The 17651-nt window shown below is 41.2% G+C and overlaps 1 protein-coding gene across 1 annotated transcript in view; it reads left to right on the top strand.

The window, feature by feature from the left end:
- Positions 1 to 1329: 1329 nt before the first annotated feature.
- Positions 1330 to 17651, top strand: part of LOC139385702 (anoctamin 7) — a 45873-nt gene continuing 29551 nt past the window's right edge. Inside the window, exons 1-13 of the mRNA XM_071130977.1 lie at positions 1330 to 1422; positions 1818 to 1866; positions 5143 to 5294; positions 5829 to 5936; positions 6285 to 6421; positions 6848 to 6905; positions 7580 to 7690; positions 12157 to 12325; positions 13816 to 13906; positions 14147 to 14243; positions 15982 to 16125; positions 16320 to 16457; positions 16779 to 16877. Coding sequence (XP_070987078.1) covers positions 1330 to 1422; positions 1818 to 1866; positions 5143 to 5294; positions 5829 to 5936; positions 6285 to 6421; positions 6848 to 6905; positions 7580 to 7690; positions 12157 to 12325; positions 13816 to 13906; positions 14147 to 14243; positions 15982 to 16125; positions 16320 to 16457; positions 16779 to 16877 — 1446 coding nt within the window. The remainder of the gene's footprint in view (positions 1423 to 1817; positions 1867 to 5142; positions 5295 to 5828; positions 5937 to 6284; positions 6422 to 6847; positions 6906 to 7579; positions 7691 to 12156; positions 12326 to 13815; positions 13907 to 14146; positions 14244 to 15981; positions 16126 to 16319; positions 16458 to 16778; positions 16878 to 17651) is intronic.

Here is a 17651-nt window from a genome sequence, read left to right on the forward strand (position 1 = left end):
TTTGGATTTCTACGAATTATCTTTGGAAGAGAGGGTCATGAAAAATGGAAGTTTCTTTTATTGCTGAGTTTTCTCTTAAACCCATCCAGGTTTTTCTATTTGCCATATGTTTTTCAATTGTGCTGTGACATTTCACAAAAATTCTGAACCTATCTAATCTCATAGTTTCTACAAATTGTAAATTATTATTATTAAGTATTATTATATTATTGATCGATTTACTATATTATTGATTGATTGACTACTTTCATTTTACTATATTATTGATCGATTGACTACTTTCAAATCACCCAGCAGAGTTAGAGTTAGAGTTAGATCCAGGTAATGTTGCAATTCTTCAACCCTTCCTGAACCTAGTTAAGTGTTTCCAATGAAAGAAAAGTAAATAGATTAGTCACAGGATAGAGTTGTTCAGGGCCTGAGGCTGGGATTCGGTCAAACCTGCCATATGTTTACTCAGTGTCTACATGTACGAACTACTGTCTGAACACACACCAGCAGCAGCAGTAGCAGTAGTAGTAGTAGGTTTTCATAGCACCCGATACTAATCTGTGATTTTATTTAAGCATGGGGTAAAAGCAACTGCATTAACACCGTAATGCGGGTTAGATTGAATTGAGCCCTATTACAAGTGCATGATACCATTCTAACCTACAGCCGGCCCTGTATACAGTGGAGCCATTGCTGCGAGCCAGAGCCCGAATGGAGTGCTATCTGCATGGCTCATATCCAACAGTGTGAGGTGAAACATGCAGCCACACTCCAGTGCCACATAGCAAACCTGACCGGTTTATTTGACTAGATTGTGAATAGACAAATTTGAGGCCTCAGGGTTTTCTTATTTCTCGATGTCAGTTGGTCCTGTGAAATTAACTCAATTGAGTTAATATGAAAACATCACTTTGTATCAAATAGCACCCTGGTCCATATATAGTGCACAGTAATGCACTTTATAGTGGATAGTGTGTCATTAGGGACACAGCCCCATGACTGAGATGTTTGAGCTGTATACCTTCAAAAGGTTACTGTCTAGCTACTGAGGCGATTTCCTCTGCGACTGTACACTTATGCAGCTAATGGTGGCATAATCAGGCATAATCGTGTTACTTGCAGACATACAATAACTTGGGGTGTAAAGTAATTTAAATTGACATACAGTGATGGGTACAATTAGGACGTGGCTGTTTTGCTGTATGAGTTTCATGTTGTGTGTTTTGATGAGAGGGCATACTGTGCTGAATCCCCTGGTATCTTGCTTGCTCTGGGAGCTTGTTCACACCAATGGAACATGAGGGACTTTATGTGCTCCAGGCAGCCTACTGAGAGACCATGATGAGGAGGGGAGAGGAGCGAGAGGACATCACCACTCTCATCGCCATGACTAACACTGCAGACCACAACTACGGGAGCATGGATACTGGGGTAATCATGAAAAAATAGTGTTTGATCATATTTAAACACTCATAGTTATGGACTGTGTGTGTGTGTGTGTGTGTGTGTGTGTGTGTGTGTGTGTGTGTGTGTGTGTGTGTGTGTGTGTGTGTGTGTGTGTGTGTGTGTGTGTGTGTGTGTGTGTGTGTGTGTGCGTGCATGCGTGCGTAGAAAACATTATGTTATGTCAACACCCATCCAGGCTAGTCTCCTGTTATGGTGTTGGGACGTTAATCAGTGACTCTGATTACAAAGACAGGAAGTCAGAGCGCATTAGTCCAACCGCAACAACACTATAACTAAGGGGAGAGTGGATGTTGGTTAGGAACAATCTTAAGTGGGTACATTGATAATAGACCAACTATTCATGTTCACAGATGTCTCAGGTCAGCTCTGGGGACAAAAATGTGTTCAGCGACGGCATCACTCGCATTGGTGAGTATACTGATGGAATGGAATGACGTAAGGATGGCTAAAAAAAACTATTGGGAAAAACTGGTTGCAATGGTGTAAGGACGTTTTCTTAACGTCTTTATCGGGTTGTAATCTTTAATCTGACCTGATAATAACGCATAGTCCTTGTCATGAACAATATGTGTTTATTTGTCTTTACAGAGACCTGTTGATTGTAATCTGGCGACGTCTTCTTAACCAGTTTTAACTTATAAAAGCAATCAATTACATTATGTGGGAACGTTTGCCCGCTAGGTACATTTCTTCCATTCCTGGTGTCCTTTCCTTTGTCCTCACTGGGTTTAGGGTGAAGTTGGCACTAGATGCTGATCTTAGGTCAGTTTTGCTTTTCCCTACTAGTTAGTCCATGGGCCAGAGGGCCACATTTCACATATTTGTCCACTTTGGATTATATTTTGGTATGTTTGCAATATATTCGAAGTAGCTAAATGTGTCTCACTGCATGCATTATATGTTATGACCCCTATGCGGTTAGTACGGCGAACAGGATCAGGGTATTAAATGTGGTTTTGTATTATCAGGGAACAATCTTCTCTAACTAAGGCAATTTGATATGTTATTAACTTCATAATACAACATATTAAGGTATGGAACAATTGGAATTGGAAGGACCTGCATTGATTTTGCATGGTCAAAACCAGATAAATAATTGGTGTAATGGCCAATAATGGCTTAACATGTGTGTTACAATGAGGACAACCCAAAATGATGGCCCAAGTATGTCATACACATACATATTTAGCTCAATATTACCAGAACAGTGATAAAAAATATGCCAAAAAAGCCGTTTGAATTGCTGAGTTTTGTAGCCATTTCAAATATATTACAATTAAAAACACGTCAAATGTTCTAAAAGCGTTCACTGATTTCTAATTATTCCAATGGAATGCAATATGATTCTGAAATATGTATTGGTTAGTGGCTGCTGAGGGTTGTCAAGAGCATCAGCGATGGTGAAATTGCTAAAAGGCAGGATTTTTTTCTAATCATCAATTGCATAATTTCTATAAAATGTGTCAACCAACCACTGAACTAATGGCTACAAAATAATTAGGTAACATATTTCAATAAATAACAAGGTTAGAGAGTATAAGTTTAAATCATGATGTTCAGGGACAGAAGCAGTGGTGTAAAAAGTACTAAATTGTCATACTTGAGTAAAAGAAAAAGATACCATAATAGAAAATGACTCATGTAAAAGTTACCCAGCAAAATACTACTTGAGTAAAAGTAAAAAAATATCTGGTTTTGCATTTACTGAAATACAGGGGTGGAAAAAGTACTCAATTGTCATAATTGAGTAAAAGTAAATTCTGTACATCAAATTCCCATATATTAAGCAAACCAGACAGCACATGTTAAAAACAAATCATTTACAAATGCAGTATTTGCATTTAGTGAGTCCACCAGATCATAAGAAGTAAGAATTACAACTTGTTATATTGATAGGTGTGTGAATGGAACCATTTTTCTGTACTGCATTCTAAATCTAAAGAGTAGGTGTCAGGGGAAATGTATTGGAGTAAAAAGTACATATTTTCTTTAGGAGTGAAGTGGAGTAAAAGTAAATATTGTCGAAAATATCAATAATAAAGTACAGAAACCCCCAAAAACTAGTAAGTAGTACTTTAAATGATTTTTTATTAAGTACTTTACACCATTGGACAGAAGCGATTAATCACCCATGTTCCTTTTTAGAGATCCTTGTGTTTACATAAATCGTTGTTGACTTGCTGTGACAACTCAACAAATGACAGAGCACACATTTGCACTATACTATCACATTTCAGCTAAGACCCAGATGCAGACAGTGTCGAAGTAACAAAAGTTTATTACTAGTACAGGGGACGGCAATCCAGATAGGGTGCAAAAGGTCCAGAACAGCAGGCAAGGGTCAATAATCCAGTGTGGTGTGGCAAGGTACAGAACGGCAGGCAAGGGTCAATAATCCAGTGTGGTGTGGCAAGGTACAGAACAGCAGGCAGGATCTGCGTAGGCAGAATGGTCAAAACCCAGGAAACCAAGAACTGAGAACTGGGAAACCGCTGGTAGATTTCACAAAACAAACGAACTGGCAACAGACAAACCGAGAACGCAGGTATAAATACACTGGGGATAATGGGGAAGATTGGCGACACCTGGAAGGGGGTGGAGACAAGCACAAAGGCAGGTGAGGATGTGACACTATACAACAGACTATTACAGGTGGCAATTATAAAAATAATATGCTACCAGCTGATATCATCTGACTGTTATTTTGTCACCTGAGTCATGTGACTGTAGTATTTTTTTATATCACGCGACAAATGGCAGTGTAAACAATGTTTTGGTACAATTGTTGATGGAATAACCATCAACTGTATGCAGTTGTTGACAGAATAACAATATGTTGTGTGCTCACTACGCCCACTGAGACTTGGAAAAGCATGCAGTTTTATTAGTCTATAGATCTAATCATTTATTTAGAACTTCACATGGTGGTGAGAGTGCACAGTGATGAACTTGATGCTAATTTCCTGTAAATATTGTATTCTGTGAGATGATGATCAGTGCGTGGCTGCCGTTTTTATTGACAAATAAAAATGACCTCGCTCCTATCCATAACATCATCATGTACCCTCTAGACTGTATCTGCGAGCTGTTGGCTAGAGCACATGTGCAAAGAGCATAATGGCCACATGTACTGTTTGTTGCAACACTTTTTGTGGCAAAACTATCAACAGAGTTAAATATGGGATGGAAACACATAGACCTTCTGTTTTTCATTCGGTAAATGAAAATTCATACAACAAAGTGCTTTTCATGTGCACTACGTCATTATGAACAGCTTTGCATTCGCAACAAGTCAGCTTGATGTAAACACACCACTGTGTAGAATGTGCATATTTTTGTGTGAAAATATTAATATACTGCTTGAAAATCTTTCAACAAATGGATTGAATGTTTGCTGAGCCGAGCCTAAGCCCTATTGGTAATTACAATGCTAATTGTACACTGCATGAAGGGGTATATGTACAGTATGCACATGTTTATATGAAGTATATACTTGGGTCCCACAGAATTTGTGTTTCATTTAGAAGGAGAATTTGGCTGTGTTGAAGGATGGTGCTTCAGAGAAAGATGCTGAGCAAAGCCCATGGAGAATATAAGTTTGCTGAGCAGAGCCTAAGCCTTATTGGTAATTACAAAAACATTTTATATATCTGCACATGTTAATACCACACCTGGGTCCCACAGACTTTGTGTTAGTTTGGGAGGAGAGTTTAGCTGTGTTGAAGGATGGCACATTAGAGAAAGACAAGTCAAGTCACGCCACCCAAGACTCACACAGGAAGTGGAGGGAAGACTTCCTGTCCAGACTTCAAGCAGCCGGCATCGACCAGGAGCTGGTGAGCGAGGGCTAAGGGACAGGGTCGTTTAAATTTACTAGAGCCCTGAGTTTTGTGCCCAGACTAGGAAAAACTCTGAGCCCTAGTTATAGCCTATAACCAGGGCCCAGAGTTATTCATGATCAGGTCATGTAGTCTGGAAAAACTCCTGCCTCAATAAATGACACATCACCCATGATAAACAACTGCTCCCATACCAGTCATCGTTCCTATGTGAGCTGCACACTCCAGGATTCACCTGGAAAGAGAAAGACATTATCAATATTTACACAGCTTGCATAGAGCTTGTCTTCCAAGTCATTTACTTAGCCCTTTCTACTGGGTGCTTGAATCAACAAGCTACCACATATAATATTGGTGCATAATACCATAATACCATAATGCCAACAATGTAAAAAATGTGAATCTTTTTTATTTTTTATTACATTATAATAGTTTTATTGTCCAGCATCAGTGGAAATAAATATTTGCTTTATCCAATTTCTAAACATGCATAGTCAGTGATTTCTGTTTTCCTGTTTGCCTCTCCGCTAGCGGGAAGTTCTTCAAGCTAAGAAGAAAATCTCCTATGTGCTCCTGAGCGCCCCCTGGAGTGTCCTTTGCTACTATGCTGAGGAGATCAGTCTCCGGGTCCCTCTGCAGGTCAGTTAGTCAGTTGACTCAGTTCTTATGTTTCTACTCTCCTGTCACATGTCAAGAGATGTAGAGCTTTGTTATTAGGGTCAATTCAGCTTTCAATTCAGTCAATTCACAAAGTGAATTTGAAATTAAATGAATCAATTGAAAAAATGCACATAGAAATGTTGAGTTCATTAGCTGAATTTCAATTCACTATTCAACCCTTATTCTGGAGAACTACGGATATCCTTTATACCCAGTAGCTCTCCAGGAGGAAGGTTGGTCACTCCTGCTTTCGGGTGCTTAATCTCACATGTTCACAAAATTAATCAAATGAGACACAAGTAGATCATGGTGCTGCATATTCCTCAGATGGTAACCACACCAAACTTCAACTGGTCAGAGAGGATGCTAGAGAAAATAAAAATCCCAAACCTCATGAGCCAAGACGTGCCCAGCATGCCCCCGGACTATTACACCTGCCAGTTTCGCACCAACAAACTGGAAAGGTATGTTAAAATCCTAAATGATTTGCTTAGCAGCTGCTGTCAGTCAAACCACACTAAATTCTTTGCATTTCCACAACTAAACATCTTCCTGAAACAGTTAAACAATATGACCCATGTAGATTTTCCCAGCAAGACACTAGTCCAGTTTTAAAACCAGTTTACTGGTTTTGTACAAAGAAAACACCTTCTATAAAGTATTATTCCCTCAGGCCGTGCTGTTTTCCCTGAAGGTGAAAAGGCATGATGTGTACATTCAGGTTTAATGGTGTCAAATATATGGTAAATAAAACACAGTGTTGGGTTGGAGTTGCAGGTGTTGCTACAGAGAGGTGGAATCTAGGCAACAGACAAGTATATACAATCTTTAACTTCAAAGTATGCCATATACTGTACATACTATGTATGACCACCTGGCTGTGTCTACAGGTTTCTGGGCAGTGAGAATAAGGAGACGTTCTTCAAGACTACCCAAAGACACCAAGTAGTGAGTTTGCCATTTCAACTTGATTCTTCAAATTGGATCAGTATCTTGCAGTAAGAGCGTCACCAATGCGGTATTTCAAGGAAACACAGTGGTTCAGATTCTGTCACACAAATGTAGATCTATCTACTCTTCAGGTAACCCTCTATCTGAGCTCAGGGTTGAGTTTATTAAGGCAGGCAACGGAAACCGTCTCAAAGCATTTTGGAATTGAAAACTAAATTTGACAATTATTGTTAGTCCCTCCCTGTTTCCGTCCGTTTTCTTCCATTTGGTGCCCAGTGAACACTACCCTGATTTACTAGTCAGATCCTTCTAGGTTTAAACAGTCCCTATTTAAGGTCATTATTCCTATTTAAAAATATATATTTGGGGGTGTTTTTTACATTTTATTGAGACAGCATGCATATCAGAAGGGGATAATGGCAGGTGTAAGAAACAGTGGGAACGGTGGACTCAGAGATAGAACACCGATCTCCGGTGCGTTACCACTCAACCATGGCTCCATTTGGATGACTGTCTGGCAGATTAATGCAGGGAAATGTGATTGTAAAACCACCATACTAAGAGGTCATAATGAACATGTGATAAACACATCTGATATTTTTGACACTACAGTAGTAGAATAATAGACTTCCTCACTTTGACAGTACAACACATTCCTTTGTCTGACCTAGCTGTATGAGATTTTAGCACGGACGCCTTATGGGGCATTAAAAAGAGGAGAGGTGGGAATCGAAAGGCTGCTCAGCGAGAATGCCTTCTCTGCTGCATACCCCCTGCATGAGGTTAGTGTCCTCCATAGACATACCATATGTTATGTATATATAATGTATGTTATGTATGTATGTATGTATGTATGTATGCATGCATGCATGTATGTACAGTTGAAGTCGAAAGTTTACATACACTTAGGTTGGAGTCATTAAAACTAGTTTTTCAACCACTCCACAAATTTCTTGTTAACAAACTATAGTTTTGATAAGTCCGTTAGGACATCTACTTTGTGCATGACACAAGTCATTTTTCCAATAATTGTTTACAGACAGATTATTTCACTTATAATTCACTGTATCACAATTCCAGTGGATTAGAAGTTTACTTACACTAAGTTGACTGTGCCTTTGAAAAGCTTAGAAAACCAGAGAAAATGATGTCATGGCTTTAGAATCTTCTGATAGGCTAATTGACATCATTTGAGTAATTTAGAGGTGTACCTGTGGAATCATTTCAAGGCCTACCTTCAAACTCAGTGCCTCTTTGAGAAAATCAAAATAAATCAGCCAAGACCTCAGAAAAACAATTGTAGACCTCCACAAGTCTGGTTCATCTTTGCGAGCAATTTCCAAATGCCTGAAGGTACCAGATTCATCTGTACAAATAATAGTACGCAAGTATAAACATCATGGGACCACACAGCCGTCATACTGCTCAGGAAGGAGACACGTTCTGTCTCCTAGAGATGAATGAACTTTGGTGCGAAAAGTGTGAATCAAACTTGAATCAGTTACACCAGCTCTGTCAGGAGGAATGGGCCAAAATTCACCCAATTTATTGTGGGAAATGTGTGGAAGGCTACCCGAAACGTTTGACCCAATTGAAAACAAAAATTAGGCAATGCTACCAAATACTAATGTGATGAAAGAACAAAAAGCTGAAATAAATCATTCTCGCTACTATTATTCTGACATTTCACATTCTTAAAATAAAGTGTTGATCCTAACTGACCTAAGACAGGGAATGTTTACTAGGATTAATTGTCAGGAATTGTGAAAAACTGAGTTTAAAAATATTTGGCTAAGGTGTATGTAAACTTCTGACTATCTATCTATGTATGTATGTATGTATGTATGTATGTATGCATGTATGCGTGTATGCGTGTATGCGTGTGTGGTGTGTGTGTGTGTGTGTGTGTGTGTGTGTGTGTGTGTGTGTGTGTGTGTGTGTGTGTGTGTGTGTGTGTGTGTGTGTGTGTGTGTGTGTGTGTGTGTATGTATGACAGAGATGGCCGCCTCGCTTCGCGTTCCTAGGAAACTATGCAGTTTTTTGTTTTTTTACGTGATATTTCTTACATTGGTACCCCAGGTCATCTTAGGTTTCATTACATACAGTCGAGAAGAACTACTGAACATAAGAGCAGCGTCAACTCACCATCAGTACGACCAAGAATATGACTTTCGCGAAGCGGATCCTGTGTTCTGCCTTTCACCCAGGACAACGGAATGGATCCCAGCCGGCGACCCAAAAAAACGACTTTGTAAAAGGGGGAAACGGAGCGGTCTTCTGGTCAGACTCCGGAGACGGGCACATCGTGCACCACTCCCTAGCATTCTTCTCGCCAATGTCTAGTCTCTTGACAACAAGGTTGATGAAATCCGAGCAAGGGTAGCATTCCAGAGGGACATCAGAGACTGTAACGTTCTTTGCTTCACGGAAACATGGCTCACTGGAGAGACGCTATTGGCCAGCCAGCTGGTTTCTCCACGCATCGCGCAGACAGAAACAAACATCTTTCTGGTAAGAAGAGGGGCGGGGGCGTATGCTTCATGGTTAATGTGACATGGTGTGATCATAACAACATACAGGAACTCAAGTCCTTCTGTTCACCTGATTTAGAATTCCTCACAATCAAATGTCGACCACATTATCTACCAAGGGAATTCTCTTCGATTATAATCACAGCCGTATATATTCCCCCCCAAGCAGACACATCGATGGCTCTGAACGAACTTTATTTGACTCTTTGCAAACTGGAATCCATTTATCCGGAGGCTGCATTCATTGTAGCTGGGGATTTTAACAAGGCTAATCTGAAAACAAGACTCCCTAAATTTTATCAGCATATCGATTGCGCAACCAGGTCTGGAAAAACCTTGGATCATTGCTATTCTAACTTCCGCGACGCATATAAGGCCCTGCCCCGCTCTCCTTTCGGAAAAGCTGACCACGACTCCATTTTGTTGATCCCTGCCTACAGACAGAAACTAAAACAAGAAGCTCCCGCGCTGAGGTCTGTTCAACGCTGGTCCGACCAATCTGATTCCACACTCCAAGACTGCTTCCATCACGTGGACTGGGATATGTTTCGTATTGCGTCAGACAACAACATTGACGAATACGCTGATTCGGTGAGCGAGTTCATTAGAACGTGCGTTGAAGATGTCGTTCCCATAGCAACGATTAAAACATTCCCAAACCAGAAACCGTGGATTGATGGCAACATTCGCGTGAAACTGAAAGCCCGAACCACTGCTTTTAATCAGGGCAAGGTGACTGGAAACATGACCGAATACAAACAGTGTAACTATTCCCTCCGCAAGGCTATCAAACAAGCTAAGCGTCAGTATAGAGACAAAGTAGAATCTCAATTCAACGGCTCAGACACAAGAGGTATGTGGCAGGGTCTACAGTCAATCACGGATTACAAAAAGAAAACCAGCCCCGTCACGGACCAAGATGTCTTACTCCCAGGCAGACTAAATAACTTTTTTGAGGACAATACAGTGCCACTGACACGGCCCGCAACTAAAACATGCGGACTCTCCTTCACTGCACGCCTCCAACTCAATCATCAAGTTTGCGGACGACACAACAGTGGTAGGCTTGATTACCAACAACGACGAGACGGCATACAGGGAGGAGGTGAGGGCCCTCGGAGTGTGGTGTCAGGAAAATAACCTCACACTCAACGTCAACAAAACTAAGGAGATGATTGTGGACTGCAGGAAACAGTAGAGGGAACACCCCCCTATCCACATCGATGGAACAGTAGTGGAGAGGGTAGTAAGTTTTAAGTTCCTTGGCGTACACATCACAGACAAACTGAATTGGTCCACCCACACAGACAGCATCGTGAAGAAGGCGCAGCAGCGCCTCTTCAACCTCAGGAGGCTGAAGAAATTTGGCTTGTCACCAAAAGCACTCACAAACTTCTACAGATGCACAATCGAGAGCATCCTGTCGGGCTGTATCACCGCCTGGTACGGCAACTGCTCCGCCCACAACCGTAAGGCTCTCCAGAGGGTAGTGAGGTCTGCACAACGCATCACCGGGGGCAAACTACCTGCCCTCCAGGACACCTACACCACCCGATGTCACAGGAAGGTCATAAAGATCATCAAGGACAACAACCACCCGAGCCACTGCCTGTTCACCCCGCTATCATCCAGAAGGCGAGGTCAGTACAGGTGCATCAAAGCTGGGACCGAGAGACTGAAAAACAGCTTCTATCTCAAGGCCATCAGACTGTTAAACAGCCACCACTAACATTGAGTGGCTGCTGCCAACACACTGACTCAACTCCAGCCACTTTAATAATGGGAATTGATGGGAAATGATGTAAAGTATATCACTAGCCACTTTAAACAATGCTACCTAATATAATGTTTACATACCCTACATTGTTCATCTCATATGTATATGTATATACTGTACTCTATATCATCTACTGCATCTTTATGTAATACATGTATCACTAGCCACTTTAACTATGACACTTTGTTTACATACTCATCTCATATGTATATATTGCACTCAATACCATCTACTGTATCTTGCCTATGCCGCTCTGTACCATCACTCATTCATATATCTTTATGTACATATTCTTTATCCCCTTACACTTGTGTCTATAAGGTAGTAGTTTTGGAATTGTTAGCTAGATTACTTGTTGGTTATTACTGCATTGTCGGAACTAGAAGCACAAGCATTTCGCTACACTCGCATTAACATCTGCTAACCATGTGTATGTGACAAATAAAATTTGATTTGATGTGATGTATGTATGTATGTATGTATGTATGTATGTATGTATGTGTGTACGTGTGTATGTGTGTGTATGTGTGTGTGTGAGTATGATTTCATTACTGTACGCCCATACCCAGGGATCTTCTGATAAACCTAACTCTAAATCTCACTAATCTTATAAATCTTACCCTGTAATGTTAAATCAAACATTCATCTTGACTGTAACCAGAGGAGTCATGCCCCTAATGTTTTTGAGGGGGCTCTGATGACCAAAATCTGTCCTTTGATTATATATGTAGAAAATAAAATTGTAACTTGTAATTGTATCCAATGAATATCCTTCGGTAACACCGTATTTGAAATTCATGTCATAATATTGTCATAAACCGGACATAAATGTTGTGATGTCACTGAATGTCAAGCCACAATGGGCATGGTACCTTTGACAGTAAGCCCAAAACCTGAATAGTTATCCACCATCTGACTCTGTCCTACGATGTTCCTGCAGGGTCCATTTGAGATGCCCGGGGGGGAGGCGGTGGACTCTCAGTCCTTGAGCATGAGGCAGATCCTCCACCAGTATTGGGCTCGCTGGGCCAGCTGGAAGAAATACCAGCCTCTGGATCACATCAGAGAGTACTATGGAGAGAAGATAGCACTGTACTTTGCCTGGCTAGGTAAGCATTGGCACTGGCAGTGTTTTGTTGGCTTGAAGTGGAGAGTCTGGCTTTTGGAGGAGTACTCGTCTTAGAAGCAGGTTAGCATTTATTGGGATGACTCATGTACTGGAGGCAGCTCTGCAGAGTAGTCATTAGCAGGCACAGCCACAAAGTCATAAAATCATATTTGAATCCTAACTCTAAACCTAATTAAAATAATAATGATTTAAACATGCATTTAATAATAATTTAAACATACATTTAAACCAACATAGAAACGTACCTGCAGTGAAGCCGCTCAACATTTACATTACATTCAGTAATCTAAGAGATTCCCATCCAGAGCAAACCACAGGAACAACCAGGGTCAAATGCCCTGCCCATGGGTACGTCGACAGATCTCCCATCAAGTCAAAATGGAGATCCGAACCAGCAACCTATCGGCCACCGGCCCAAGCTCCCAACCTCCAGGCCACCAACCATCCAAGATCTTCCCACAGTTCCCCGAGAGCTGCCCCTCAACCATCTGAGACCTATCTCTGCTGGCCACCCACTATGGATTTATACGCACCATATATATTTAAACTATGCTGTCATGTTTAGCATACAATTTGAATCGAACTAATCAAATAGAATCCACAGATTGCGAGTTGAAGATAAATACTTTTACAAAGAGTAGTAATATTTTAATATTTGACTGAACAGGTCTCTCCAGATTTCCCAACAATGCTATTTCTAGGGTCAATTTTAGATTCATGTTTTGCTTTTTCAGCCATTACTGAACCTGAGACCAGAAACAAGCTACATGAGAGCAATACCAGAACAAATCATATTGATTCTGAATCCTCACCACAGAATCGGCAGAGTTGCGATGATTGTATGTCCAAATATTCAACATCTTGCGTCGTTTTATATATCATGTGCCATGGTATCGGTACATGAAAAATCTCTTCCCAGATATTTTGCCATCTGTATGGCACAGCTGTCAACATCCTGGTCCTCAAATTAAACTGATATACATTCCTATTTATGCTATTTTTGTTCCTCCGCCAGTTTTGATCTTTTATATTGGGCAGACAGACCAGTTCCTTACCTCCTCACGCTGCCACCTGCCTCCTCCATTTTTGGGGTAATGCTGTAGTCAATCCTAACCTTAATTACACTGCTAACCTTAATGCCTAATGCTAACGCTAACACCAAAAAGCTCATTTTGTTTTTGATGAATTTTTACAATATAGCCAATTTTGACTTTGCACACCTATGGGATATCGCTCAGTTCTGCCACCAGGACAAGACACATCGCAATAAACGTCAACCTGCTTCTTAGAATATAATAGTAAGCTTAAATATCCCATAAAGAGACATTTGCAAATTTGCTTCACAACAGTGAACAAGCTCCTTGGCAAGAATATCATCCCAAGACTTACATCACATCAAATAATATCCATCACAAGACATAATGAAATGACTCTTCTTTTGCTTAGTCTCTCTCTCTTACCTCCATGTAGGGTTCTACACAGGCTGGCTGCTCCCAGCAGCTGTGGTCGGAACACTGGTCTTTCTGTTTGGGATCTGGCTGATGGTCACTGATGCGCCAGCGTGAGTATGACAGAGGACAACTTCAACCAAGCATGTCACTCCTCTTCTTAAGCCTCACCCATCATAATCCGTGTTGAGGGTTCCACCGGGGTTGTGAACATTCTGTGTTTGTTTCCACACCTAAACACGTGTAAGAACTAATAGTTGAACTCTGCTCAGGTGTGGGTTCAAACAGGGTTTCACTGTAGCCAACTGTATCACCAAAGGTCATTCTCTGAATGTCTATCCTCTGTCCCATAGGCGGGAGATCTGTGAGAGCAAGGATGAGTTTGTCATGTGTCCTCTGTGCAAAATCTGCTCCTACTGGAACCTATCCAGCATCTGTACCACCTTCAAGGTGTGTGTGTGTGTGTGTGTGTGTGTGTGTGTGTGTGTGTGTGTGTGTGTGTGTGTGTGTGTGTGTGTGTGTGTGTGTGTGTGTGTGTGTGTGTGTGTGTGTGTGTGTTCACATGCATGTGTGGCATGAATAATTGATTAATTGTACTTACTGTATGTGTTCTAGTGTACAGTGTCCTCAGAAAATATTCACACCCCTTGAGTTTTTCTACATTTTGTTGTGTTACAGCCTGAATTTAAAATGGATTAAATTGAGATATTTTTGTCACTGGCTTACACACAATACCCCATAATGCCAAAGTGGAATTATGTTTTTAGAAATTAATAACAAATTAAAAGCTGAAATGTCTTGAATACTTATCTTGAGTCAATAAGTATTCAACCCCTTTTTTTATGGCCAGCCTAAATAAGTTCAAGAGTAAACATTTGCTTAACATGTTATATAATTGCAGTTGCATTGGCTCATTCGGTATGCAATAATAGTGTTAACATGATTTTTGAAAGACTACCCCACACATACAATCCTCAGTAAGGTCCCTCAGTCGAGCAGTGCATTTCAAACACAGATTCAACTACAAAGACCAGGGAGGTTTTCCAATGCCTTGCAAAAAAGGGCACCTATTGGTATGTTGATATTGAATATCCATTTGTTCATGGTGAAATTATGAATTATGATGAATGATGTATCAGTTACTACAAAGATACAGGTGTCATTCCTAACTCAGTTTCTAGAGAGGAATGAAACCGCTCAGGGATTTCCCCATGAGGCCAATGGTGACCTTAAAACAGTTACAGAGTTTAATGGCTGTGATAGGAGAAAACTGAGGATGGAACAACAACATTGTAGTAACTACACAATACTAACCTAAAATGACAGAGTGAAAAGAAGGAAGCCTGTACAAAATAAAAAATATTCCAAAACATGCATCCTGTTTGCAATAAGGCACTGAAGTAAAACTGGCGCCTACAGGGGTGCAAAGCTCTTAGAGACTTACCCAGAAAGACTCACAGCTGTAATCGCTGCCAAATGTGATTCTAACATGTATTGACTCAGGGGGTTCAATACTTATCGAATCAAGATATATTACTGTTTTATTTTTCATAAATGTTAGAATTGTTCTTCCACTTTATTTTGTGTAGATCGCTGACAAAAATGATAATTAAGTGGGCCTCCTGGGTCTAAGGCACTGCAGTGATAGCTGTGCCACCAGAGACTCTGGGCTCGAGCCCAGGCTCTGTCGCAGCCGGCCGTGACCGGGAGGCCCATGGGGCAACGCACAATTGGCCTAGTGTCGTCCGGGTTGGGGAGGGCTTGGCCGGTAGGGATATCCTTGTCTCATCGCGCACTAGCGAATCCTGTGGCGGGCCGGGCGCAGCGCGCACTGACCAGGTCGCAAGGTGCACAGTGTTTCCTCCGACACATTGGTGCAGCTGGCTTCCGGGTTGGATGCATGCTGTGTGAAGAAGCAGTACGGCTTGGTTGGGTTGTGTCTCAGAGGACGCATGGCTTCCGACCCTCGTCTCTCCTGAGCCCGTACAGGAGTTGTAGCGATGAGGCAAGATAGTAACTACTAAAAACAATTGAATATCATGAAAAAGGGGTTAAACGTTTTTTTAAAAAGAGAGAATTGAATCCAACTTTGTAAAAACAAAATGTGGAGAAAGTCAAGAGGTTTGAATACTTTGTGCACTGCCCATGCTGTTTTACTACATACTCTATGGCCATCCTCTCTTCACAGGCAGGGCTGTTATTTGACAATGGGGGCACGGTATTCTTCAGTATTTTCATGGCTCTATGGGCTGTCACTTTCCTGGAATACTGGAAGCGCACCAGTGCAGTGCTGGCCCACCGATGGGACTGTTCAGAGTTTCAGGAAACTGAGGTACAGTACAGTATGATCACAGTGGTTATATTATTTTTGGAAAGCCCAATCGATCCTAAGTTCAGGCATGTAAAGTTTGTATGTGAAACTATTTCTAAGATGCACAATTTCAGATTTTCTGTCATGGAGCTTTAAGAACCAGTAAGGAATGACAGATTTGGGATGTTGTTCCCGTTGAACCCTTTGTGACCCAGGAGCGCCCAAGGCCAGAGTTCACTGCCACAGCGCCCATGACCCTGCGGAACCCTGTGACTGGTGCAGAGGAGCCTTACTTCCCAAAGCGACGCCGCTTCAACCGCACCCTGACCGGCGGCATGGTCATCATAATCATGGTAAGGTGCTGCAGGACAATGTTCTTTAATCCTGGCCTTGGGGGTCGCACAAGGGTGCACATTTCTGTTCTAGCCCAGCACTAGCAAACGTAACTAGCAACTAATTAGCAAGCACTTGATTAGTATAATAAGATGTTTTGGGCTAAAACAAAAGTCAGCACACACTGGCCCTCCAGGATTGGAGTTGCCCATCCCTGATGACATGTGAGATAGGAAGTCAATTTATGATGACATGAATTAATGACTAATGAATTACATTAATCAAGAATCCCCGAAAAGCTTTAACTAACTTTATCTTTGATGCATTTTTGTCTCTCACAGGTATCTGTAGTGCTGATGTTTGTGGTGGCGATCATCGTTTACCGGGTGATTCTGAGCATCATCATTTACAAATCTCACAATGCCTTCTTGATCTTCTCTGTGAGTCCATTTTTAGGCCTAAAACCCACTACGGTTGCATCATTCTAGTGTAATTAGAAACTGTTTTTCTACCATTAACAGGACAATGATTCATACAAGTTCTAAAGACTATTGGCTCTCTCAGACAACATACTGGAGAAAAAAAATATTTGATGAATTTGGCCTTACTGCTGTTAGCCCATACAAACACACTGAATAACAGATTCATACATAGTCCAAAAATAAACCAAAACTAAGTATGCTTTGAAGTGAAGCAAAAAATAATAATCAAAATCACCATGGAATTATTCGTATACCTTTGACATGGTATACCCCATTCACACGGTACCGGGAAACCAGACGAGTCCCGTGACACTTGTGGGGGTCGTTGAGTAAAACATATTAGTTTGTAGCCCAAACCATTTCAGACGCTACAGACATTTTGGTGAGAAAAAAAAAGCTATTTTCTTCTACTCTGACAAACAGCACTGTGGCTCTGCCACCTTCCACAGCAGATGTGGACGGCCGACATTGGCGGACGCGGTGGACTGAGATACAGCCCATGCAAAAACTCATGTCTCTAGCTGAAACAGACCGATCGGAATGGGGATTTGTTTATTATGTTAATTAGATGTCCGCGGGGGCGAAGCAATTGACTCCAGATTATACCCTATTGTATTTGTTGCCATTCATTATGATTACACATCTTCAGTCAAGGAAATATAACATGCAAATTCTTGTGAAATGGTAAGGCCTAGGAGGGGTGCAACTTGGCATGATGGTAAAGTCCCATAG

Source organism: Oncorhynchus clarkii, chromosome 27 (genome assembly GCF_045791955.1).
Source record: "Oncorhynchus clarkii lewisi isolate Uvic-CL-2024 chromosome 27, UVic_Ocla_1.0, whole genome shotgun sequence".
Lineage (NCBI taxonomy): Eukaryota > Metazoa > Chordata > Actinopteri > Salmoniformes > Salmonidae > Oncorhynchus > Oncorhynchus clarkii.